We start from the raw sequence: 25,083 nt of genomic DNA on the forward strand, positions 1-25,083 counted from the left end.
CCCATGACCTCTGACTCCCAAGCCCGGGCTTTATTCCAGTCAGCCACGCTGCTTCTCTAAATTGTACCACTCTGAAAAATTGGCTCAGCCAGCTGCAGGCCCCTGAACTGGAACCTGGTGTCCAAATGTGCTCCTGGGAAACTCAAATCACAGCTGAAAAGCATTATCAAAGACACTTAAATCATTCACAGAGGAACCCTGTTACGAGAAGGGGTTCAGAAGCCGTGTGGCCTAGTGGTAAAAGCACGGACCTGGCAGCCAGAGGACCTGAATTCTAATCCAGGCTCCATTATGTGTCCGTTGTGTGACCTTGGGCAAGTCATTTATAAAAAATAGTATTGATTAAGTGTTTACTATGTGCCGGGCACTGTAATAAGCGCTGGACTGGATACAAGCAAATAAAGATGAGGTAACTGAGGCCCAGAGAAGTCAAGTGACTTGCCCTAGGTCCTACAGCAGGCAAATGGTGGAGCTGGGGTTAGAACTCATGACCTTCTAATTTCCAGGCCCGTGCTCTATCCACTCTGCCATGTTGCTGCCCCTAACTTTATGAGCCTCAGTTATCTAATCTGTAAAATAGGGATTAGGACATTGAGCCCCATCAATCAATCAATGGTATCTATTAATAATAATAATAATGTTGGTATTTGTTAAGCGCTTACTATGTGCAGAGCACCGTTCTGAGCGCTGGGGGAGATGCAGGGTCATCAGGTTGTCCCACGTGAGGCTCACAGTCTTCATCCCCATTTTGCAGATGAGGTAACTGAGGCACAGAGAAGTTAAGTGACTCGCCCACAGTCACACAGCTGACAAGTGGCCGAGCCGGGATTCGAATCCATGACCTCTGACTCCCAAGCCCAGGCTCTTGCCACCTATGTGCAGAGCACTGTATTAAGTGCTTGGGAGAGTATAATACAACAGAATTAGCAAAAATGTTCTTGAAGGCCCATAATGAGGTGTGGGACGCGGACTGTGTCCAACCCGATTGGACTTTATCTACCCCAGCACTTAGTACATTGTCTGGTACAAAGTAGGTACTTAACAAAAAGCACTTAACTAAAAAAAAATAAATAAAAATCCCCGAAACTTACTAAAAAGCCTAGCTGTTAATGGTAACTTAGGGAATTCTCAGAATTTAGGAGTAAGAAAGCCTGTCAGTGATCATAAACTGCTTGTCACAATTAAAAAAAGTACTCTGAATTTTTTTCATAGTATTTGTTAAATGTCTATGTGTCAGGCACATACTGGGGTAGATAGAAGCTAGTCAGGTTGGGCCCAGTCCAGGTCCCACATGGGGCTCACTGTTTCAATCCCCATTTTACAGTTGAGGTAACTGAGGCCCAGGGAAGTGAAGTGACTTGCCCAAGGCCATTCAGCAGATAAGTTCATTCAATAGTATTTATTGAGCGCTCACTATGTGCAGAGCACTATACTAAGCGCTCGGAATGTACAAATCGGTAACGGATGGAGACAGTCCCTGCCCTTTGATGGGTTTACAGTCTAATCAAAGTGGCAGAATCGGGATTGGAACCCATGACCTTCTGACTCCCAAGCCTAGGCTCCATCCACTAGGCTATAGAGCGTCTCAGTTAACCATAACACTGAAAAAGATGAAGATTCAGTGAACACTTGCCAAATGTTACATGTAACCAAGGATACCCCTATGCAATAGAGTACACACAACACAAATACCCCTGATTTAATTTGTCTAGACTACACACTGTCGAGGGTAGACAGGTGGGTGGTAGATGACAGAGTAAGGCTCCAACCATCATTACATTAGGACTCAGACCACAATGAAGGTCTCCACGTTCCAGAAGCAGCGTGGCTCAGTGGAAAGAGCACGGGCTTTGGAGTCAGAGGTCATGAGTTCGAATCCCAGCTCCGCCACTCGTCAGCTGTGTGACTGTGGGCGAGTCACTTCACTTCTCTGTGCCTCGGTTACCTCATCTGTAAAATGGGGATGATGACTGTGAGCCCCACGTGGGACCACCTGATTGCCCTGTGTCTACCCCGGCGCTTAGAACGGTGCTCTGCACATAGTAAGCGCTTAACAACTTACCGACATTATTAATGTTAGTCATATTTTTATATGACAAAAAATAAATACCATTTAATGATGAATTTACCAAGTGCTTACTATAGGCTAAGTATTGGGGTAAGTTCGAGATAATCAAATCCAGTATAGTCCCTCTCCCGCGGAGGAGGGAGACTACGTATTTTCCTCCCATTTTACAGGTGAGAAAATTAAAGCCCAGAGAAGTTAAGCGATTTCATCCTAAATAACAGCAGACATCCCCTTCTGAGGGTCGCACCCGAAGAATTCACAGTCCTCCATCAGTCTCGGCTACGGGAGGGAGAGAAAAGCAGTGACCCGTCTTTTCCATTCCTAGCTTGGCCAGTGGTTAGCGAGTGGCAGGCCATCTGATACAAGTCAAATCTCCACTGTGCTGGGCAGCAGAGGCACGGGAGAGAGTCGAGGGCGGAGTCTCACGTTTACTGCAGGCAGTGGTAAACCATTGCTGGATTTTTACCATGAAAACCCTCCGGATCCACTACCGGAACGATTGCGGTTGGAGGTGGGGAGTTCTGGGGGGGATGTGTTCGTGGAATTGCTAGGAGTCGGAGACGACAACGGCATAAGACAAGACAGTAGCGGGCAAGTGGAGGCAGTGATGTGATTAGAACCCAGGTGACCTGACTCCTCGGCTTGTACACTTTCCAGTAGGGCCCCCATCTGATTTCCACAGATCTCAACCAATGCTAAGTCCAATGCTTCATAATAATAATAACTGTGGCATTTAAAAATGCTTATTATGTGCCAGGCACTGTACAAAGCACTGGGGTGGTTCCAAGCAAATCGGGTTGGAAGCAGTCTGTGTCCCTCACGGGGCTCACAGTTTCGATCTCCATTTTACAGATGAGGTCACTGAGGCACAGAGAAGCTAAATGACCCGCCCGTGGTCACCCAGCAGACGGGTGGCCGAACGAGGATCAGACCCCAAGCCCTACTTAAAACCTAGTGGCAAAACATTCTAGACTGTGAGCTCACTGTGGGCAGGGAATGTATCTGTTGTCGTATTGAACACTCCCAAGTGCTTAGTTCAGAGTTTTGCACAAAGTAAGCGTTTAATAAATACGATTGAATGATAACAGGGTCACAAATGATGAGCTCCTCCATCAACGTCAATCCTCTAAGCCATCCTGATTTTTCACATCTTTTCCGGGCAGAACATGTAAAAGGGATGGAAAACTGGATACCCAAACAGCTACTCTAGGGTGAGATGAAATGGAGCAGCAGTAAACAGAGGGGCAGAAGAAATATGCTGCAAAGACAGAACCTCAAATACGCTACAAAGACGGAGCCTCAAACTCTAGGAGTTTTTTTTTTTGTTCGCTTGTTTTGGTTTGCTTAGGGAGAATGCAATAAACCACCAGAAATAGCTCAGCCCAGTGTTCTACCGGGAGGAATGGGGTGACTCTCTCAGAGCAGAAGGCTTCAAAAAGAGTGTGACCCAAAGAGGGAGTCTCAGGAAAATTCATGAATATATCACGTACACAAGATACGGTCTTGTCTTATGCCGTCGAGTCGTTTCCGCCCCACAGCGACACCACGGACACGTCTCTCCCGGAACGCCCCACTCTCTCATCTGCAATCGTTCTGGTAGTGGATCCACAGGGTTCTTTTGGTAAGAATCCAGAAGTGGTTTACCGTCGCCTTCTTCTGCACAGTAAACTCAAGTCTCCGCCCGCGACTCTCTTCCATGCCGCTGCCGCCCAGGGTGGGTGAGTTTTGACTCGTAGCGGATCGCCTGCCACTCGCTAGCCACTGGCCGAGCTAGGAATGGAATGGACAGGCCTCTGCTTGACTCTCCTTACCATAGCCGAGACTGGTAGAGGACTGGAAACTCCACAGGTGCGACCCTGAGAGGACCCAAGATATAGTAAGGATCGAGAAACATGTATAGGACAACACACCTATATGCCCTGATTAAAATATTGATATTTTCAACCTAAACAAGACGTACATACATTAGGAAACTCGTCTACCTCAAACTTCACACCTCCAAACAGAATTGCTCATCTTCCCCCACAGACTCTGTCCTCTCCCTGACTTTCCAGTCACTGTAGACAGCACCACCGGGCTCCCGTCTCACAAACCCATGACCTTGGCATTATTCTCGACTCATCTCTCATTTAACCCACAGATTCAATTAGTCACCACGTTCACAGCATCCTAAAATCCAGGCTTTCTTCTCCATCCGAACTGCTACCATGTTGATCCAAGCAATTAACCTCATCTGCCTCATTGTGTTGAATTGTATTTGTTTAGCACCTATTGTGCACCAGGTACCCTACTAAATGCTGGGGCAGATATAAGGTTAATGAGGTTGAACCCAGTCCCTGTCCCAAGTGGGGCTCACAGTCTTAATTCCTATTTTGCAAAGGAGATAACTGAGGCACAGAGGAGTTAAGTGACTTGCCTAAGGTCACACAGCGGAAAGGTGGCAGAGCTGGGAGCTTAATTACTTCATCGGGGAGCTGGCAGACCTTATTTATTGCATCAGATTCCTAGCTGAACCTCCCCCCACCCCCCCGTCTTTCTCCACTCCAGGCAATATTTCACTCTACCGTCTGAATGATTTTTCTGAAAACGTGTTCAGTCGATGTCTCCCCACTCCCCAGAAAACCTCCAGTGGTTACCGGTCCACCGCTGCATCCAAGAGAGACGCTTTATCATCCGCTTTAAAGCAATCATCTAGTTTCTCCCAGTCTTACCTCACTGATTTCCTCCTAAAACCCACCTCTCACACTTTGCTCCTCGAATGCAAAGCTACTCGTTGTATATCGAGCTCATCTATCTCGCCACTGCCTCTTCACCCAGGGCCTGCCTCTGGCCTGGAACGCCGTCCTACTTCATTTACCACAGACCATCACTCTCCCCACCTTCAAAACCTTCTTAAATGCACATCTCCTCCAAGAAGCCTTCCCTGACTAAGCCCTCATTTCCTCTGCTCCTTCTCCAAGTGCTCTGCACTTGGATTTCTGCCCTCTATTAAAAATAATAATAATTTTGGTATCTGTTAAGTGCTTACTATGTGCAGGGCACTGTTCTAAGTGCTGGGGGAGATACAGGGTCATCGGGTTGTCCCACGTGAGGCTCACAGTTAATCCCCATTCTACAGATGAGGTAAATGAGGCACAGAGAAGTTAAGCGACTCGCCCACAGTCACGCAGCTGACAAGTGGCAGAGCCGGGAGTCTGAACCCATGACCTATGACTCCGAAGCCCAGGCTCTTTCCACTGAGCCACGCTGCTTCCCCACCTATTCACCCCACCTCCCTCTGCACAACGCTTACGTATGTATCAATAACTTTTTATATTTATGCCTGTCTCCTCCCCTACACTGTAAGCTCCTCGAGGGCAGGGAACGTGTCTACCAATTTTGTGGTATGAAACTCTCCCAAGAACTTAGTTACGTGCTCTGCATGCAGCAAGTGGTCAATAAATACAATTGATTGATTGATTTCCCCGGGCAAATTTATGAGCTATAAGCCTGGGTTTAGTTTTGCAGGGTTCTGAAGTAGATTTGATTAGAGCAGTTCCCATGTCCACAGCTCTGTAAACTTTCTTGAACTCTTTGTTTGCCACCGCCCGCTTGGCTTCTATCTGGGAGTAGACCTATTTGGGAGTCATTCATTCATGCTCCCCGAACAAGCCAGACGGAAGTTAATGTCCTTGTTCGGTCCCTCTTGACGTGTGGTAATTCGCAGACTAAATAATCGGAAAGGATCAGTAAGAGCAAGCAGCTGACATCCCATTTTGGAGCTTTTGGTTTGTGGACATATTATGCAGTACGGAGGACTCAACGTTGTCTGGAGGAATGGCTCACTAAGCCCTCCTTATATCACTCTTCTCTTGCCCTGATTTCCCTTCCGTCCCAGATTAATGCATAGGGTTAAAGGCATGGCCGAAGCAGACGGTACGTAGAGAAGCAGCGTTAATCAGAAGACTGGGGTTCTAATCCCAGCTCTGTAACTCTTCTGCTGTGTCACCTTGGTCAAGGTGTTTCACTTCTCCGTGCCTCGGTTTCCTCATCTGTAAAATGTGGGACGAGGAGTCCGTCCAAACTCGTATCTACACACTGCTTAGTATCGTGCCTGGCAGGTATAAGTGCTTAACAAATATTTTGGTAAAGTAAAGCATTCCAGGAGAGTGACTCAGTCTTGAAAAACAAGGATATTATCATTATTATTATTGTTACTGTTATCATCAATATTATTATTGTATTAAGCATTTGCTATGTGTCAGTTGGACACAGCCCCGTCCAATCTGGGGCCCACAGTCTAAGTGCGTGGAGGAGAAGGTATTCAATCCTTATTTGACAGTTGAGGAAACTGAGGCACAGAGAATTTAAGTGACTCGTCCAAGGTCACACGGCAAGCAATTGGCAGAGCAGGGATTAGAACTGGGGTCCTCTGTCTTCCAGACCTATACTCTTTCCACGTGACCCCGCTGCTACTCAGGTTCTTGAACTTGAGTTCATTTCAGTTCCTTCGCAGTATCTCCACTGCCCTCTGCCACTTGTCAGCTGTGTGACTGTGGGCAAGTCACTTTACTTCTCTGCGCCTCAGTTACCTCGCCTGTAAAATGGGGATGAAGACTGTGAGCCCCACGCGGGACAACCTGCTTACCCTGTATCTACCCCAGCGCTTAGAACAGTGCTCTGCACATAGTAAGCGCTTAACAAATGCCAACATTATTATTAACATTATTGCCCTCTCTTTATCTCTCTTTACATTCTTCTTGTCAGTCCTTTAATCAGTCATATTTATGGAGCACTTATCGTGTGCGGCGCCCTATATTAAGTGCTTAGAAGGGTGCAATATGACAATAAACGGACACATTCCCCACCCACGGCGAGCTCGCGGTCTAGAGAAGCAGCGTGGTTCAGTGGAAAGAGCCCGGGCTTCGGAGTCAGAGGTCAGGAGTTCGAATCCCGGCTCTGCCACTCGTCAGCTGTGGGACTGTGGGCGAGTCACTTCACTTCTCTGGGCCTCAGTTCCCTCATCTGTAAAATGGGGCTGAAGACTGTGAGCCCCATGTGTCTACCCCAGCGCTTTGAACAGCGCTCTGCACATAGTAAGCGCTTAACAAATACCAACATTATTATTAGAGGGGGAGACAGGCATTCAGATAAGTAAGTCTTACAGATTTGTATCTCCGGGCTGGGAGGCTGGGAGGGGGGATGAATAAAGAGAGCAAGTCCGGGTGATGCAGGAAGGAGCGGGAGAAGAGGACACGAGGGCTTAGTCGGGGAAGGCCTCTGGGAGGAGACGGGCCTTCATTAAGGCTTTGAAGTGAGGGAGAGTCATCTCTAGTCAGATATGAGAAGGCAGGGCTTTCCAGACCAGAGGCAGGGGGTGGGCAAGAGGTGGGCAGTAAGAGAGATGAGATCGAGGTACAGTGAGAAGATTGGCCTTAATCAATTAATTAATAGTATTTTTTGACACCTATTGTATGCAAGGCAGTTTTTATGGTATTTGTTAAGGGCCCTATGCTAAGCACTAAGGTAGCCCCACGGCGGACAACCTGATCACCTTGTATCCTCCCCAGCGCTTAGAACAGTGCTTGGCGGGTAGTAAGCGCTTAACATTATAATGATGGCATTTGTTAAGCGCTTACTACGTGCCAAGCGCTGTTCTAAGAGCTGGATATGAGCTAATCGGGCTGGCCACAGTCCCTGTCACACGTGGGGCTCACGGTCTTAATCCCCATTTGGCAGATGAGGGAACTGAGGACCAGAGAAGTGAAATGACTTTCCCGGGGTCACACAGAAGATGAGTGGCAGAGTCAGCATTAGAATCCAGCACCTTCTGACTCTCAGGCCCGGACTCTACCCACAAGGCTCTATGTGGTCCTTGCCCTCAAGGGGCTGATGATCTTAGAGGGCATTTCTGTCCCTCTGGAAAGCTCTTCAATTTAACAGACATATCCAAAGTCCTAGAGACAATCATTTGAGAACCCCTCTACACGGAGAACTGCATCCAAGAAGGCTTGCAAACTATTGTAAAGCCCATTAATCAGTATCGATCATATTTATTGAGCACTTACTGTGCGCATTACTGACTTAGCCATGTTTTATGGGCTAATGGTAAGTCTAAAGAAAACTGGCAACTGCCCTGTCAGAGTCATGAACAATGGCGGGATACACTGAGGAAATCGTATGCAAAATGAAAAGTCGGTATTGCATCACAGAGTTAAAGGCTGTCACAGAATTCTGCTACTTAGGCAGCCCCGTAATCAAAGATAAACGCTAGACAAGAATGATGGAAAGTGAATCAAGGCAGCACATCTGTTAAACAGAATATATCTCCTCTTATATCCAGGACATCTCGTCATGGCTCTTATGTTTTGGATAAACTCAATTATTCACCTTCGCTCCTAAATCTACTTCCTCTACTTTTGTCGGTCGGTATTTGTTAAGCGCTCACTATGTGCCGAGCCCCGTTCTAAGCGCTGGGGTAGACACAGGGGAATCGGGTCGTCCCACGTGGGGCTCACAGTCTTCATCCTCATTTTACAGATGAGGTCACTGAGGCACCGAGAAGTGAAGTGACTTGCCCAAAGTCACACAGCTGACAAGTGGCCGGGCCGGGATTCGAACCCATGATCTCTGACTCCAAAGCCCGTGCTCTTTCCACTGAGCCACGCTGCTCAGAAGATACCATCACCATCCTCCCTGCCTCTGAGGCTCATAATATCTGTGTCAACCTCCACTCCTCATTGTCTTTCAACTCTCACATTCAGTCTCCTGACAAATCCTGGCAGTTCTTCCTACACCACATCTCTGAGATCTACCTGTTCCTCCCCAGCCGAGAGCTTCCGCGCTCACAGAAGTTGTGATAGCATCATGGCGAATAATAACAGTATGTGTAAGCGCTTACAGTGTGCCAAGTATTGTTCTAAGCACTGAGGTAGATACAAGCAAATCAGTTTGATGATGAGGGTGGTATTCGTTAGGTGTTGACTACGTGCCAAACCCTGTTCTAAGCGCTGGGGTAGATACAAGGTAATCAGGTTGTCCCACGTGGGGCTCACAGAATTAATCCCCATTTTACAGCTGAGGTAACTGCGGCACAGGGAATTTAAGTGACTTACCCAAGGTCACACAGCAGACAAGTGGCAGGGCTGGGATTAGAATAATAACAATAATAATAATGATGGTATTTGTTAAGCACTTACTATGTGCCAAACACTGTCTAAGCACTGGGGGGGGGGCATACAGGATAATCAGGTTGCCCCACGAGGGGCTCACGGTCTTTAATCCCCATTTTCCAGATGAGGTAACTGAGGCACAGAGGAGTTAAGTAATTTGCCCACACAGCTGACAAGTGGCGGAGCTGGGATTCGAACCCCCGACCCCCGACTCCTATGCCGGGGTTCTTTCCACTGAGCCGCGCTGCTTCTCTGAACCCAACCCTTCAGATTCCCAAGGTCGTGCTCTTGCCACCAGGCCATGCTATTATATTAAACTCCTCTCTAGTCTCCCCGTTCCAGCCTCTGCGCCCTCCAACCGATAATATATGTCGCCTTAAGGATCTACCTGTTGAAGAGTCCCTCAGAACACAACTTTCTACTTCCCAAAACCTTCCACTAGCTTTCCATATCCCTACACATTAAGCAAAAACTCACAATCAGCTTCAAATCGCTCCACTAATTCTCCTCCTCCAGCTGCTCTCTTCACCCACTGTTCTAGAGAAGCAGCGTGGCTCAGTGGAAGGAGCACGGGCTTTGGAGTCAGAGGTCATGGGTGCGAGTCCCAGCTCTGCCACTTGTCGGCTGTGTGACTGCGGGCGAGTCACTTCACTTCCCTGGGCCTCAGTTACCTCATCTGGAAAATGGGGATTAACTGTGAGCCTCCCGTGGGACAACCCGATTCCCCTGTGGCTACCCCAGCGCTTAGAACGGTGCTCGGCACATAGTAAGCGCTTAACCGATACCAGCATTATTATTCTACAACTTTGGTTCCTCCCGAATTAACCTTCTATCTTAACCTCGCTCTCCACTCTCTCCTCCATCCCCTTGTTGACTGTAGCTTGGAACTCCCTCATCCAAATTTCCCGGGTAACAGCTCTCTGACATTCGAAGCTCTGTTCATTCATTCATTCAATCAATCATATTTATTGAGCGCTTTTATTTATCATTAAGTGTCGTCATTTAATAATTTCCAATTCATAGCGACTCCACGGATAGACTTTCTCCAGAACGTCCCGCCCTCTACCGTAATCCGCGACCTTTCTAATGCTTCTTCCGTTATCTTTTTTAGGGTCTCCATCTATCGAGCGCTTACCATGTGCAAAACGCTATATTAAGCTCTTGGGAGGGTACAATATAAGAATGAACAGACACATTCTCTGCACAAAGTGTGCTTACATTCTGGGAGTTTAAAATCCCTCTTTGTTCAAATAGTCTTCTCTGATGAATTCCCAGCATCCCAACCCATCCTTCACCTTCCACACTTCCCTACGTATTTCTACTTAACTCCAGTAAATAGGATACATGTTTCCTCGGTTGGGCATTCAGGTGTTGATCTTGATTACTCCTTTCATAATTTTTTTTAAATCCGTCTCCATCGTTAACGTGCAGGTTCCTTACCCCAGAAAATGTGCCAGTTCTTTGCTGTGTATTTACCGAGCACTTAACAATAATAATAATAATAATAATCATGGTGTTTGTTAAGCGCTTACTATGTGCCAGGTACTGTATTAAGCACCGGAGAAGATACAGGCAAATTGAGTTAGTACAGTGCACTCTGCTCAGCTGATGCTCAAGTAATGCTAATTCATTCTTTTTACTACCGTTACCAATATGACTACTGTGTGACATGAGCAGGTGGTCAGATCAATCAATTGATCAGTGGCATTCACTGAATGCTTACCCTGTGCAGAGCGCTCTACTAAGTGCTTGGAAGAGTATCGATCGATCATGTTGGCTGATCGCTGACTGTGTGCACGGCGCCGTAATAAGCGCTTGGGAGAGTGTAAGCTCGTCGTGGACAGGGAACGTGGCTCCCGACTCTGCTATGTAGTCATTCTGTACTCTCTCAAGCACTTAGTACAGTACTGTGCGCGTAGTAAGCACTAAATAAATGTGACCGGTTGTCGATCGATAGCCAGATAGAGGAGCATTGTGGCTTTATGGAAAGCGCACAGGTTTGGATGTCAGAGGATGTGGGCTCTAATCCCAGATCCTCCCCTTGTCTGCTGTGTGACCTCGGGCAAGCCAGTTAACTTCTCTGGGCCTCAGTTGCCTCATCTGTAAAATGGGGATGAAGACTGTGAGCCCCACCTGGGACAACCCGATTACCTTGTCTCTACCCCAGCGCTTGGAACAGTGCTTGGCACATAGTAAGCACTGAACAAACACCATTATTATTATTATTACAATGCAGTAGAGTGGGCTGACAAGGTCCCTGCCTACAGCGAGTTTGTCTATCAGTTATACACACTGAGTGCGACCCTCAACGGTATCATATTGGGATATGAAAGTCGGCGACAGAAGGAATTATCTTTATTTCAGCATCTTACCGCTGGGTTGTTTAGCAGTTTAGGCTGCTGGTGAATCTTCCATAACCTGCTCCATTTTTTGCAACGCTTTCATTTAACAGGAACCTACCTTGACCTGGTGGTCTTCTTTCGTAAAGCTGGGATGGACCAGAAAATATATGTCAGGATCAGAGGGGTTTTATTCCCAAAGATAGGGAACCTTCTCCCCGTATGAGTCTGCTTTTCCTCAGCCTTCTCCGTCACTCTGATTTGCTCCCTTTATTCACCCCTCCCTCAGCCCCACAGCTCCTCTGTACATATCTGTAATTCATATTAATATCTGTCTCCCCCGAAAGCTTGTTTCGGGTGGCGAATGCGTCCATTATATTGTTCTATCGCTCTTAGAGCAGTGCTCTACACACAGTGAGTGCTCAATAGATACTATGGATTGATTGATTGATGAGGTGACAGAGGAAGCTTGGGAAGAAAGCAGTGTTGGAAAGAAAGCATCACAAGCAAAGAGTAACGAGAAGTGTCGAGAAAGGTTGAAATGAAAGGCCTATTGAAGGAGTATTATAAAGTGGGGTGGCAGATTGGTGTTAAGCGATAATTGGGCATTCCATCAGTCAATCAAAATTATCAAGCACCGACTGTGAGCAGAGCACTGTATTAAGCTTCTGGGAGAGTACGGTGTAATAGGGTCGATAGACCTGTTCCCTGCCCGCAACAAGCTTTCGGGCTAGTTAATATAGGTGGTAATATAAATAAATTTAGGATATGTACATCTCTGGACTGCAAGCTCATTGTGGGCAGGGAATTTATTCTTGTTTTGTACTCTCCCAAGCGCTCAGTACAGTGCTCTGCACACACTGAGTGCTCGATAAATACGATCAAATGAATATGCTGTGTAGCTGAAGGAGGGGTGAATAAGAGATGCAAGTCCATGTGCAAAGATGGTGCAGAAGGGAATGGGAGAAGAGGAAACGGGGGCGTAGTTAAGGAAGGACTCTTGGAGGAAATGTGCTTTTAATAAGACTTGGAAGGTGGGGAGAGTGAGAGCCTGTCATTCAGTACCGTTATTATTACCGAGGCATTAAACCTTTCGGTGAGCCGCGAATCAATTGTAATATATCTAACCGTGAAGGATCACATATAGTAAGCACTTGATAAGTACCGTCATTGCTGTACATTGAATGATATAGACCGAAATCGGTTCCCGTATTGGATGGCATGCCTGCCCACACCTTCCTTTTTTATGGTATTTGTTAAGCGCTCACTATAGTAACGTTGGTATTCGTTAAGCGCTTACTATGTGCTGAGCACTGTTCTAAGCGCTAGGGTATTCAAAGGGGAATCAGGTTGTCCCACGTGGGGCTCACAGTCTTAATCCCCATTTTACAGATGAAGTCACTGAGGGACAGAGAAGTGAAGTGACTTGCCCACAGTCACACAGCTGACAGGTGGCCGAGCCGGGATTCGAACCCATGACCTCTGACTCCAAAGCCCGTGCTCTTTCCACTGAGCCAAGCTGCTTCTCAGGCACTGTTCTAAGTGCTGGGGTAGATTCAAGTTGATCGTGTAGGACACAGTCCCTGTCCCACGTCGGGCTCACAGTCCAAGTAGGAGGGAGAGCACGTATTGAATCTCCATTTTAAAGTCGAGGCAACCGAGGCACAGAGAAGTGAAGTGACCTGCCCCAAATCACACAGCACACAAGTAGCAGGCTCACAGTAGAACCCAGGTCCTCTGACTCGTAGGCCTGTGCTCTTTCAACCGGTTCCTATGCTTCCCGAAGGCCACTTTGCTTCCCAAGCTGCTTTTTTTTTGTCCTTTATGGATCACTGAGGAAATGCCACAGGATTTCAAAGAAAGATGGCATCATTATTACTATATAGAGAAGAGAGCGAGCCGACAGCAGAGAGCCTCACAGGGTCGCAGAGTTCTCCCCACCTCCCAGAAACCTACCTGAGGCCTCATTCCTGAAGAACATGTCTTACTTAGGGCTCCCAGAAGCACAGTACATCTTTCCGCAGAGTGGAAAGCTTTTCCCTCTGCTCCCTCTACCCGCGCCCCCCCCCCCCCGCTTCAACCTCTCCGCCGCTAAACCCTCTCCTCCCCCCTTTCCCTCTGCTCCTCCCCCCTCCCGTCCCATCCCCTCAGCACCGTACTCATCCGCTCAACTGTCTATATCTTCATCACCCTATTCATTTTGTTAATGAGATGTACGTCACCTTGATTCTATTTGTCTGCTATTGTTTTAATGAGATGTTCTTCCCCTCGATTCTATTTATTGCCACTGTTCTCGTCCGTCCGTCTCCCCCGATTAGACCGTGAGCCCGTCAGAGGGCAGGGACCGCCTCTGTCTGTTACCGATTTGTCCATTCCAAGCGCTTAGTACCGTGCTCTGCACATAGTAAGCGCTCAATAAATACTATTGAATGAATGAATTCATTAATAGACATTAAGCTCGTTATGAGCAGGGAACAGGTCCGCTAATTCTGCTGTATTGTACACTCTCAAGCACTTAGTACAGTGCTCTACACATAGTAAACGCTCAATAAAAGATACATCGATTGATGGATTGATGGGGACCCGGCAGACATGACCACTGCTCTTTTAGATCCTCACAAATTGTAGGAAACAACATCCGGACTTTTTCTCGATGTTCGGAGAAGCTAGAAAAGATTTGGCACATCAGTAGACCTCACTTCTGTCAATTATTAAGCAGGTTTGGAGGCCCTCCAAAGCTTATGAAGATTACAAAGATAAATTAAGCAATAATAATAATGATGATGATATTAGTTAAGCGCGGAGTATGTGCCAAGCACCGTACTGAGGGCTGGGATGGATTCAAGCAAATCGGGCCGGATACAGTCCCTGTCCCGCGTGGGACTCACAGTCCTAATCACCATTTGACAGATGAGGTCACTGAGGCACAGAGAAGTGATATTGCCCAAGTGACTTGCCCAAGGTCACACAGCAGACAAGCGGGGGAGCCAGGATGAGAATCCAGGTCCTTCTGACTCCCAGGCCCGGGCTCTATCCACTAGGCCACATTGCTTCGCTACGTCCCCAAACGTCCTGGAAAACTTTGGAGCTCCATCGGTGATCCAGACCTGGATGTAGTCACTGAATTCTGCCATCTAGGCAACAAGCAAGAAGAGAGGTAGCTAATGACACCGTGAAGGCAATAATAAATAATAATTATGGTATGCGATAAGGCTTACTAAACACTGGAGTGGAGTAGTCACTTCACTTCTCTGGGCCTCAGTTCCCTCACCTGTAAAATGGGGATTCACCGTGAGCCTCACGTGGGACAACCTGATGACCCTGTATCTCCCCCAGGGCTTAGAACGGTGCTCCGCACATAGTAAACGCTTAGCGAATGCTAACATTATCATTAGTAGTATCGTCTGGTAGATCTGTAGGTTAATCGGTTCGGAAACAGTCCCTGTCCACGGAGCTCATAGTCGAAGTAGGAGGAGGAACAGGTATTTAAGTCGTAGAGACACAGAATGGTGTCAATGTGGCATCAAGATTCAAATCTTGATAATGAGATGTACATCCCCTTGACTGTATTTATTGCTATCGTTTTAATGAGATGTTCTTTCCCTCGATTCTATTTATTGCCATTGTTCTCGTCCGTCCGTCTCCCCCGGTTAGACCGTGAGCCCGTCAAAGGGCGGGGACCGTCTCTATCTGTTACCGATTTGTCCATTCTAAGCGCTTAGTCCAGTGCTCTGCACAGAGTAAGCGCTCAATAAATACTATTGAATGAATGAATGAATGAAAAATCAATTTGAAGGCCCCTAGATCAATATTCAGGTCCAGCTCTCTCTTCGACTAGAGAGGTAGTGCCGCCTCGTGGATAGAGCACAGGCCTGGGAGCCAGAAGGACCCGGGTTCTAATCCCGGCTCCGTCACTTGTCTACTGAGTGACCTTGGGCAAATCACTTAACTTTCTGTGCCTCCGTTCCCTCATCTGCCAAATGGGGATTAAGGCTGTGAGCCCCATGTGGAACAAGCCACGAAGCAGCGTGGCTCGGTGGAAAGAGCACGGGCTTTGGAGTCAGAGGTCATGAGTTCAAATCCCGGCTCTGCCACCTGTCAGCTGCGTGACTGTGGGAAAGTCACTTAACTTCTCTGTGCCTCAGTTCCCTCATCTGTAAAATGGGGATTAAGACTGTGAGCCCCACGTGGGACAACCTGATTCCCCTGTGTCTACCCCAGCGCTTAGAACAGTGCCCGGCACATAGTAAGCGCTTAACAAATACCAACATTATTATTATTAATAATTTGGTCTATTATTATTATTGACCAAAGCGTGGAGCGCCATTACTTCCGGACGGCGGAAACACTCTTACACCTGCATAGCTCGTTGTGGGCAGGGAATAAGGTTCTGTTGTATTGTACTCTCCCGAGTGTTTAGTACAGTGCTCCACTGTACTATAAAGACTAATAAAGACTAATGAATTGATTGACGGATTGATAATGGATTATTTCAGTTGTTCTTCCCGGCCAACTTGTGCCGTTTTCTGCTACAAGATACTGATAGTTTTCACCAGCTGTTGTCGATCCTTATAGTGTTCGACCCTAGGCTTTAGACCCTCAATACCACCTCAGCACCTCTTTACCAACTAGAAGAGACTCACGACCCATTCGTTTTATTCCTGTACCTATTAACTCGCATATCCTTGTACTTAAGCACCGGCTCTCGTAAACATCTACTTTTCCTTCTTTCTCTTCTCTTAATTACTGTCGATCTCCCTCTCCCTTACTAGATTGTAAGCTCCTTGAAAGCAGGGAGCAGGATTCCTAATTCTATCGTCCTCTCCCTAATGCTCTACATGGGGTAAGAGCTCAGTAACGACAACTGTGGGATCGATGGACCAAAATGTAAAGGTCATAACTAGTTTGCCGTATTCGGGCCTGAAGTTACATTTGTTTCAGGCAGCCCACAGTTGATCGTGCCCGTCGGAAGCCTGTCCTGAAGGGTTCTGAGTAGAATCGTACCCCCGAAACGAAGCTGGGGATGATCTCCATACCTCCCGTGGCCTGCTAACTCCACTTTCTACATGAAGGGGGGGATTATGGCGGGATCTCTGAAATCTTGTGGCATTTCCTCAGTGTTTTATAGGTCGAGGAAGAGCTTCTACCTTTTTAATCATATTTATTGAGCACTTACTGTGTTCAAAACACTGTATTAAGCGCTTGGGAGAGTACGATACAACAATTAATGGACCTATTCCCTGCTCACAGTGAGCTTACAGTCTAGAGGGGGAAACCGACACTGTGACTAAATAAAGAAGTAAATAAACAAAGAAAGAAATTACAGCTAAGTGCATAAGTGCTGTGGAATGCAGGAAGGTCACCACTCTTTTATCCCCAGCTTGATCGGCAGAAGGGATTTTTCTGAAAAGTTGGAGGAGATGTCATGCCTTCCCAATCTTCGAGGTTTCCGAGGAATTCCTACTTAATGGTGGAAGACCTTTTCCCGAGGCCATGAAAAGGCTCTCTGTAGTCGATTCCCTTGTCTCATGTGATGATGGTGCTTAAAGTCTGAACTATTCAGCAGTGACACCATGAAGATTTTCAGATTGTAAGCCCAGTGGCAAGCATATCATCTATTGTATTGCTCTGGTAAAATGCCAGGCCTTAAGTAAACGATGAAATACTCCTGCTTACCAAAGGAAAAAGCGAGGCACGAAGGAATTAAAAACTATTTTAATTATGAAACATCTTCATCGTTATTGCTTCTTTACTCTGTTTACATGCCTTTTCAGGTCTGACAGAAGGGCTTTTCCTTCGTGAGCCCACCGCGGTCTAGTGGAAAGACCACGGGCCTGGGAGGCAGAGGACCTCGGTTCTAATCCTATCTCTTGCCCTTGCTTGCTGTGTGACTTTGGGAAAATCACTTAACTCCTCTGTGCCTCAGTTACTGCATCTGTAAAATGCGGATTCCGTCTCTAGTCTCCCTCTTTTTAGAATGTGAACCCCATGTGGGTCAGGGACTGTGTCCAATCTGATTAACTTGTACCCTCACATAGGGTACCTTGTACCCTATAGGGTAACTTGTACCCTCACACAGAGCTTACTATGGCTCTGCACATAGTAAGCGCTCAATAAATACTATTGAATGAATGAATGAATGAATGAATGAATGAATGAACTTGTATCTACCCCAGTGCTTAGAACGGTGCTTGGCACAAAGTGTTTAACAAGTATTATTATTATTGTGAATCTAAGGCTCAGAGAAGTTAAGTGACTTGCCTAACGTCACACAGCAGACAAGTGACAGAGCTGGGGTTGGCGTCTTTCTGACTGAGCACTTGAGAGAGGACAGTACAAAGAGTTAAAGGTCTAAAGGGGGAGACAGATTCTATTTATTTGCTATTGTTTTAATGAGATGTTCTTCACCTTGACTCTATTTATTGCCACTGTTCTTGTCTGTCCGCCTCCCCCGATTAGACCGTGAGCCCGTCAGAGGGCAGAGACTGTATCTGTTGCTGATTTGTCCATTTCAAGCGCTTAGTACAGTGCTCGGCACATAGTAAGCGCTCAATAAATACTATTGAATGAATGAATATTAATATAAATAAATAAATTACAGATTTGTTCCTAATTGCTGTGGGGCTGGGAGGGGGAATGAATAAAGGGAGTAAATCAGCGTGATGCAAAGGGGAGTGGGAGAAGGAGAATGGAGGGCTTAGTCAGGGAAGGCCTTGAGAAGGTGGAATACCGTCAGGCAGAATGGAAAAAAAAATCAGTTTCCTTTTAACCTTCCCATTCCCAGATGAAACATATGTGAATTACAACCTCTCGGTGGAAAATGTCTCTCTTTGGGACAGAAAAGTTCTATTCTTATGCCATTTTGGAGGATTCTTCATTTCTTGTTCTTTGCTTCGTGGCACTCCCCAGCCTGACAAACACCACCATTTTTGAGTTAATCAATGATTCTCTTTGAATCTGTTGGTGCCTCTCCTGAAGCAGCTGGAAGAATCACAAAGGTTTCGGATTTTGAATAATTCTGGTATCTATTAAGCACTTACTATGTGCCAAGCACTGTTCTAAGCGCTGGGTAGATACAGGCTGATCAGGTTGTCCCACGTGGGGCTCACAGTCTTAATCCCCATTTTCCAAATGAGGTAACTGAAGCACAGAGAAGTTAAGTGACTTGCCCAAGGTCACACAGCTGATAAGTGGCAGAGCCGGGTTTAGAACCCACAACCTCTGACTCCCAAGTCAGTGCTCTTTCCACTGAGCCAGGCTGCTTCTCTGATGAGGACCACCGTGGTAGAGAGGAAAGAGCTTGGGTCTGGCCGTCAGAGGATCTGGATTCCAATCCCGGCTCTGCCCCTTGCTTGCTGAGTCACCTGGGGCAAGTTACTTAACTGCTCTGTGCCTCAGTTTCCTTATCTAAAAATTGGGGATTCAATACCTGTTCTCATAATTGTTTTTATGAGATGCTCTTCCCCTCGACTCTATTTACTGCCATCGTTCTCGTCTGCCCGTCTCCCCCGATTAGACCGTGAGCCCGTCAGAGGGCAGGGACTGTCTCTATCTGTTGCCGACTTGTACATTCCAAGCGCTTAGTACAGTGCTCTGCACATAGTCAGCGCTCAATAAATACTGTTGAATGAATGAATTACTACTCAGACTATAAGCTCCATGGGGGACAGGGACCATGTCAGACCCAACTTGTATCTGCCCCAGTGCTTAGAACAGTACCTGATACATAGTAAGCGCTTCACAGATATCACAGCTATGATGATGATGATGATTTCTCTCATTCAGAATGATGGACAACCTTCAGCAGATCACGGCTTTCCCCACAGTTAAGAAGCAGCATGGTCTAGTGGATAGAGCACAGGCCTGAGAGTCAGAGGACTTGGGTTCTAATCTCAGTTCTGCAACTTGTGAACCCCCCCCTAGGCTGTAAGCTCCTTATGGGCAGGGGATGTGTCTATCAACTCTGTTGTATTCTACTCTCCGAAGTGCTTAGTACAGTGTTCCGCACACAGTAAGCATGCAATTTATATGACCCATTGATAGATAGCCGGGCGACCTTGGGTAAGTCACTTCACTTCTGTGAACTTCAGTTTCCTCCCCTGTAAAATGGGGATGAAATATCTGTTCTCATTCTTATTTAGATTGTGCGGGTTCCTTGTGGGATAGGGGCTGTTTCCAGTCTGATTAAGATGTATCGACCCCAGCACAGAGAACAGTGTTTGACGCATAGGAAGTGCTTGGCGGATATCCTTATTTAAAGTCCTCCTAAAATCCCAACTCCTGCAAAGAGCCTTCCCCAACTAATAGCCCTTTAGCACGTATCAATCAATCAGTGATATTTATTGAGCACTTACTGTGTGCAGAGCACTGTACTTGAGACTGGCATTAAAATCGTGGATATGTACGTGATCGTCGCGGGGCCGAGGGTGTGGTGATCATCAAGCGCTTAAAGGGTACAAATCTAAATCCAAGGGAGAGGCATAAGGGAGTGGGGGTAAAACTTAAAGATCTATTCATTCTCATCTACAGCACTCATGTATAAATGTTTATTCAATTACTTCGACCACTCTAATTGTAAATATCTTTCTGTGTTTCTTTCATTGGAGAGCAAGGTCTTTGCGGGAAGGATAATGCCACTTCTCTATTCTCTATTTCCCATGCGTCTAGTACAGTGTAATACCCCAAGGGGGTGCTCAATAAATACTACTACTAGTAGTACTCTCGTTGTGGGCGGGGATTGTCTCTCTTTATCGCTACATTGTACTTTCCCAGGCGTAGTGGGGAAACCATAAAATAGATTAGGCAAAATCCCTGCCCCACATGGGGTTCACAGTTCACAGAGGAGGGAGAATGGGTATTGCGTCCCCAGTTTTACAGATGAGGAAATCGAATGCCGGAAAATAACAATAATAGGAGTATTTGTAAAGCGCTTACGGTGTACCGGGCTCTGTACGAAGCTCTGGGATAGATACGAGCAAATCCAGTTGGACACAGTTCCTGTCCCAAATGGTGCTTGCTCACAGTTTCAATCCCTGTTTTACAGATGAGGAAACTGAGGCCCAGAGAAGTAGAGTGACTTGCTCAAGGTCACACAGCAGGCAAGTGGCGGAGCCAGCATTTGAACCCAGGTTTTGTGGCTGACTCCCCGGCCCGTGTTCTCTCCACTAGGCAACACGCAATACGGACATCGAGATTTCAGGATTGGGAAATCAAGCCGTGGAATTGATCTTAGCGCCTTCGTCTGCCAAAACACCACTCACGTGCTCTCTTTTCTGCCAGTCACACGATGGCCCAACGGCTCTGAAGAACTCTCGCCTACCAACCTCGTTCTTGGGCCCCCTCGGAGCACGGAGGCTGAAACTAACCATTCTGCTTTACTTTTACACGTGTGACCATCTAACTCTGGAGAGCAGAACTGCAGCGTCGGGTCAGACCTTCTGCCGTTTTCACCCAAAACCAGAACTTTGGTGAATTTTGCTTCCAGTGAAAACCTTCTCCCTTGTTCAGTCTTTCAGGTTGTCCCCGAGCAAAGAAAAGTGGAATCAGGATAGCACAAAGTAAAGAAGACAAAGAAGATCAAGAGCCAATTAGGTGAGTACGCCCCAATTCACATTAAATTGATGTACTGCGATTCAAACTTCTCAAGCTTCATCGCCATTAGGACGGAGGGGAGAGGGGAGAACAGAACATTCTAGAAAGCAGGAAAAGGGGATTAGAGTCTTCTTTCACTCTAAAAAAAACCGGAGTTCTGATAGGACAGCAAAGAGGAGCAATTTTTATTTTTTCCCGAATAAGATGAAGGATTCAAGAAACGATGTAGTGGAGTTTGATTTAAATACGTTCGGTGCGAAAATACATCCTTCGTGACTTACAGAGAGTTAGTGACAGAAGCGCGGTGCAAAAGTACATGATTATGGTATTGGTTAAGCGCTTACTACGTGCCAGGCGTTGTACTAAGTGCTAAATTAAATACGCGCCAATTTAAATAATTTCAGTGCAAAAGAACACTGTCCATGAGTCAGAGAGAAGCAGTGGCTATGGAAAATCTGGCTACGGAAAAATATTTAGGGTCTCTTGCACTGAAAGATAATTCCAATTTCGACGTAGGGGTGTTGCTATTGGCCAGGTGAGCTAATTATCCATCTCCTCTTTTGGGGATACTAAAATCTGGGGATCAGGACACCGGAAACTCACATTAGGAAATCCAAAACGTTTCCCCGTTCACTGTGGAATAATCATCTCCTCCGGTCGTCTCTACTGCCGAGGTGTCCCGTGATAGCCAGGGCACTGAGTTGTCTCTGGATTAGCTTGTGGGGGTGTCCAAGGAGATGGCTAGGATCCCTTCGCTCAGTCATATTTACTGAGCGCTTACTGTGTGCAAAGCACTGTACTGAGCCTTTGGGAGAGTACAACGACCGGCAGACACGTTCCTGCCCACAACCAGCTCGGTCTAGAGGCGAGCTCGCAGTCTAGGACGCGCGTGGAACACCCCGGCCGATCTGACGTGTTTTCTGATCTATTTAATTGTTCCATTAGGTGCTGTCTTTGGTGTTTTTTTCTTTTTTTTTTCTTTTTTTTTTTTTTCCTTTAGTCTGTAGAGCATGATTGTTCTTTTTTTTTTTTTCATGTCAGGTTATTTTGACTTTGTTGTAGAGGCTACCAGGTATAGGATGGCAAGACAATAAAGTTTATCTCATCTATCCGCTATCCAGATGTCCGGTTCCGGGTTGTGACGGTCAGGGTCATATAACTGGAAAGTACGCATCCCACCGCAGCGCGTCGGGGTGCCCGCTGGCAGCCAAAAGGCAAAAGGACGGGTATTTAAATGGCTCCCAGTTCTCCTGGAAGTCAGTGAAGACGGAAGGTATGTCGTGTCCCACCCCAGGATGTGATGGCTCAGGACACGTCAGTGGTAGTTTCCTTACGCATCGGAGGTGAGTGACTGGTCCTGCTGGTTGTTTTCTGGCGGGGGGGGGGGGGGGGCGGGGAGGACGCCGTGGGCTGAGTCTACACACTCCCGGGGTGGCTTTCAGGGGGTGGACAAGAACCCACATGGCCTTTTTGGCCTTTCATCTGCACCCCCAGGTTCACATCTGTCTACTGTTATATCGTGCCCTTCCAAGTGCTTACTACGGCGCTCTGCACACAGTAAGGATTCCATCAGTGGAGCACGGGGAAGTAACGTGGCGTGGTGGATAGAATACACACCTGGGAGGCAGGAGGGCATGGGTTCTCAACCCGGCTCTGCCACTCGTGTTCTGTGTGACCTTGGGCAAGTCATTTCACGTCTCTGGGCTTCAGTTCCCTCATCGGTGAAATGGGGATGAAGACTTGTGAGCCCCTCATGGGACAGGAACCGTGTCCAACCTGATAAATTCCTACCTACCCCAGCGCTCAGTGCAGTGTCTGGTACACGATAAGTGCTTAAGAAATACCACCGGTCTGAAATTCTGAAAGAGAAGCAGCGTGGCAAGAGGAGCAGCGTGGCTCGGTGGAAAGAGCCCGGGCTTGGGAGCCAGAGGGCATGGGTTCGAATCCCGGCTCTACCGCCTGTCAGCTGTGTGACCGTGGGCGAGTCACTTCACTCCTCTGGGCCTCAGTTACCCCATCTGTAAAATGGGGATTAACTGTGAGCCTCACGTGGGACAGGCTGATGACCCCGTATCTACCCCAGCGCTCAGAACAGCGCTCGGCACACGGTGAGCGCTCAACAGATACCAACATTAAATTCGGGATCGGGGCACGGTAGCGAGAGTCAGCCTCCTCACGGACCTACCAGCCTCCGGCCTCTCCCTCCTCCAGTCCACACTTGCCTCTGCTTCCCAGAACTTTTTTTTCTAAAACTTCCTTTTACACACATTCCCCACAGTAATGATGACACTTCTTAAGCACTTTCCATGTTCCAAGCAGGTTACTAAACACTGCGGTAGATACGAGATGATCGGGTGGGATCCGGTCCCTGCCCCATCTGGGGCTCACAGGGAGAAGGATTGAATCCCCATTTTACAGATGAGGAAACTAAGACCCGGAGATTTGCCCAGGGTCACCCAACAGCAATTTATTTATTTATTTAATATAAATCAATTCATATTTATTTATCGCCAATGTTCTCATCTGTCCGTCTCCCCCGATTAGACCGTAAGCCCGACAGACGGCAGGGACCGTCTCTATCTGTTGCCGACTCGTTCGTTCCAGGCGCTCAGTACGGTGCTCTGCACATAGTAAGCGCTCAATAAATACTATTGAATGAATGAATGAACAGCAAGTGGCAGAGCTGCTTTAAGATCCCAGCTCCTCTGATTCCCAAGCCCAGAGGCTTTCTACTAGGCCGTGCTGCTTCAACATTCCCACTTCTCAAAATCTTCCCGCGTCGCCCCTTCCTCTCTGCGCCAAACGGAAACTCCTGACCATTGACTTCAGTGCTCTCTTGCCCCCCTACTTAACTTTGAAGTTTTAACTTTAAGATAAAAGTATTTTTTTAAAAATCCTTTTTAATTTGAGAGGCACCCTCTCTGTGCCGGGCATTCTACTAAGCTCTCGGATTTAGATAATCAAGATAATCAAGTTGGACACAGTCCCTGTCCCACATGGGCCTCACGGTCTTAATCTCTATTCTACAGATGAGGTAATTGAGACACGGAGGAAATGAAGCGACTTGCCCAAAGTGACATGGCAGACAAGGGGCAGAGCCGGGATTAGAACTCAGGCCCTTCTCTCTCCCAGGCCCGTGTGCTACTCACTAGGTCATGCGGTTTCTCACTGTCCCTGGCAAAAAGGGCTTGGCCACTTGTTCTGTCTTCTCTCCACAACCGAAGGCTCGGATGATAGGATTTAAGATGTTTAGGAGCTGGGTCGAGAAGTTCATTCGTTCATTCGATCATGTTTATTGAGCGCTTACTGTGTGCAGAGCACTGTACTAGGAGCTCAAAGAAGTATGCAGTTCATTCTCGTACAAAATCACTTGTCTATGCGGGACAAATCAAGACCTTCCAGTAATAGCACTGGGACTGATGTATATTCGATACCTTCTTTGTTCAACGAACCATATAAGGCACCGAGAAAATATACATGGATGAAAATTAGACAAGGTGTCTCACCCTCATGGGGTTCCCAATTTAAAAATAAGGGGAAGAGGGTTAATGACAAACAAAAAGAAAGGTGAAACATCAGTGTGCCTCACTGGAAAGCATACAGGGTTGAGAGTCAAAAGCCCTGGGTTCTGATCACAGCTCGACCGCTTACGTGCTGAGTGACCTTGGACAAATCAGCTAACTTCTCTGGGCTTCATTTCCTCACTTGCGAAACGGGGACGCAATACTTGGTCTCCCTCTGCATTAGGCTGTGAGCCCCATGGGAAACAGGGGACTACGTCCGATCTGATCTCCTTAGTATCATTCCAACTTCCAGCCGACAGCCGGAAAGACATCAGCTGGTTTCAGGACCCCTGGGCGTGCAGTACAGTGCTCCGCAAACAGAGCAGGTGCTCAGTAAATACTGTTGATTGATGTACGAGTAGAAGAGATCA

General features: G+C 47.1%; 1 protein-coding gene across 1 annotated transcript in view; it reads left to right on the forward strand.

Moving 5' to 3' along the window:
* Positions 1 to 25,083, forward strand: part of MYT1L (myelin transcription factor 1 like) — a 569,059-nt gene that overhangs the window by 501,343 nt on the left and 42,633 nt on the right. The window contains exons 18-19 of the mRNA XM_029051295.2: positions 21,066 to 21,149; positions 22,271 to 22,492. Coding sequence (XP_028907128.1) covers positions 21,066 to 21,149; positions 22,271 to 22,492 — 306 coding nt within the window. The remainder of the gene's footprint in view (positions 1 to 21,065; positions 21,150 to 22,270; positions 22,493 to 25,083) is intronic.

Source organism: Ornithorhynchus anatinus, chromosome X1 (genome assembly GCF_004115215.2).
Source record: "Ornithorhynchus anatinus isolate Pmale09 chromosome X1, mOrnAna1.pri.v4, whole genome shotgun sequence".
NCBI classification, from domain to species: Eukaryota; Metazoa; Chordata; class Mammalia; order Monotremata; family Ornithorhynchidae; genus Ornithorhynchus; species Ornithorhynchus anatinus.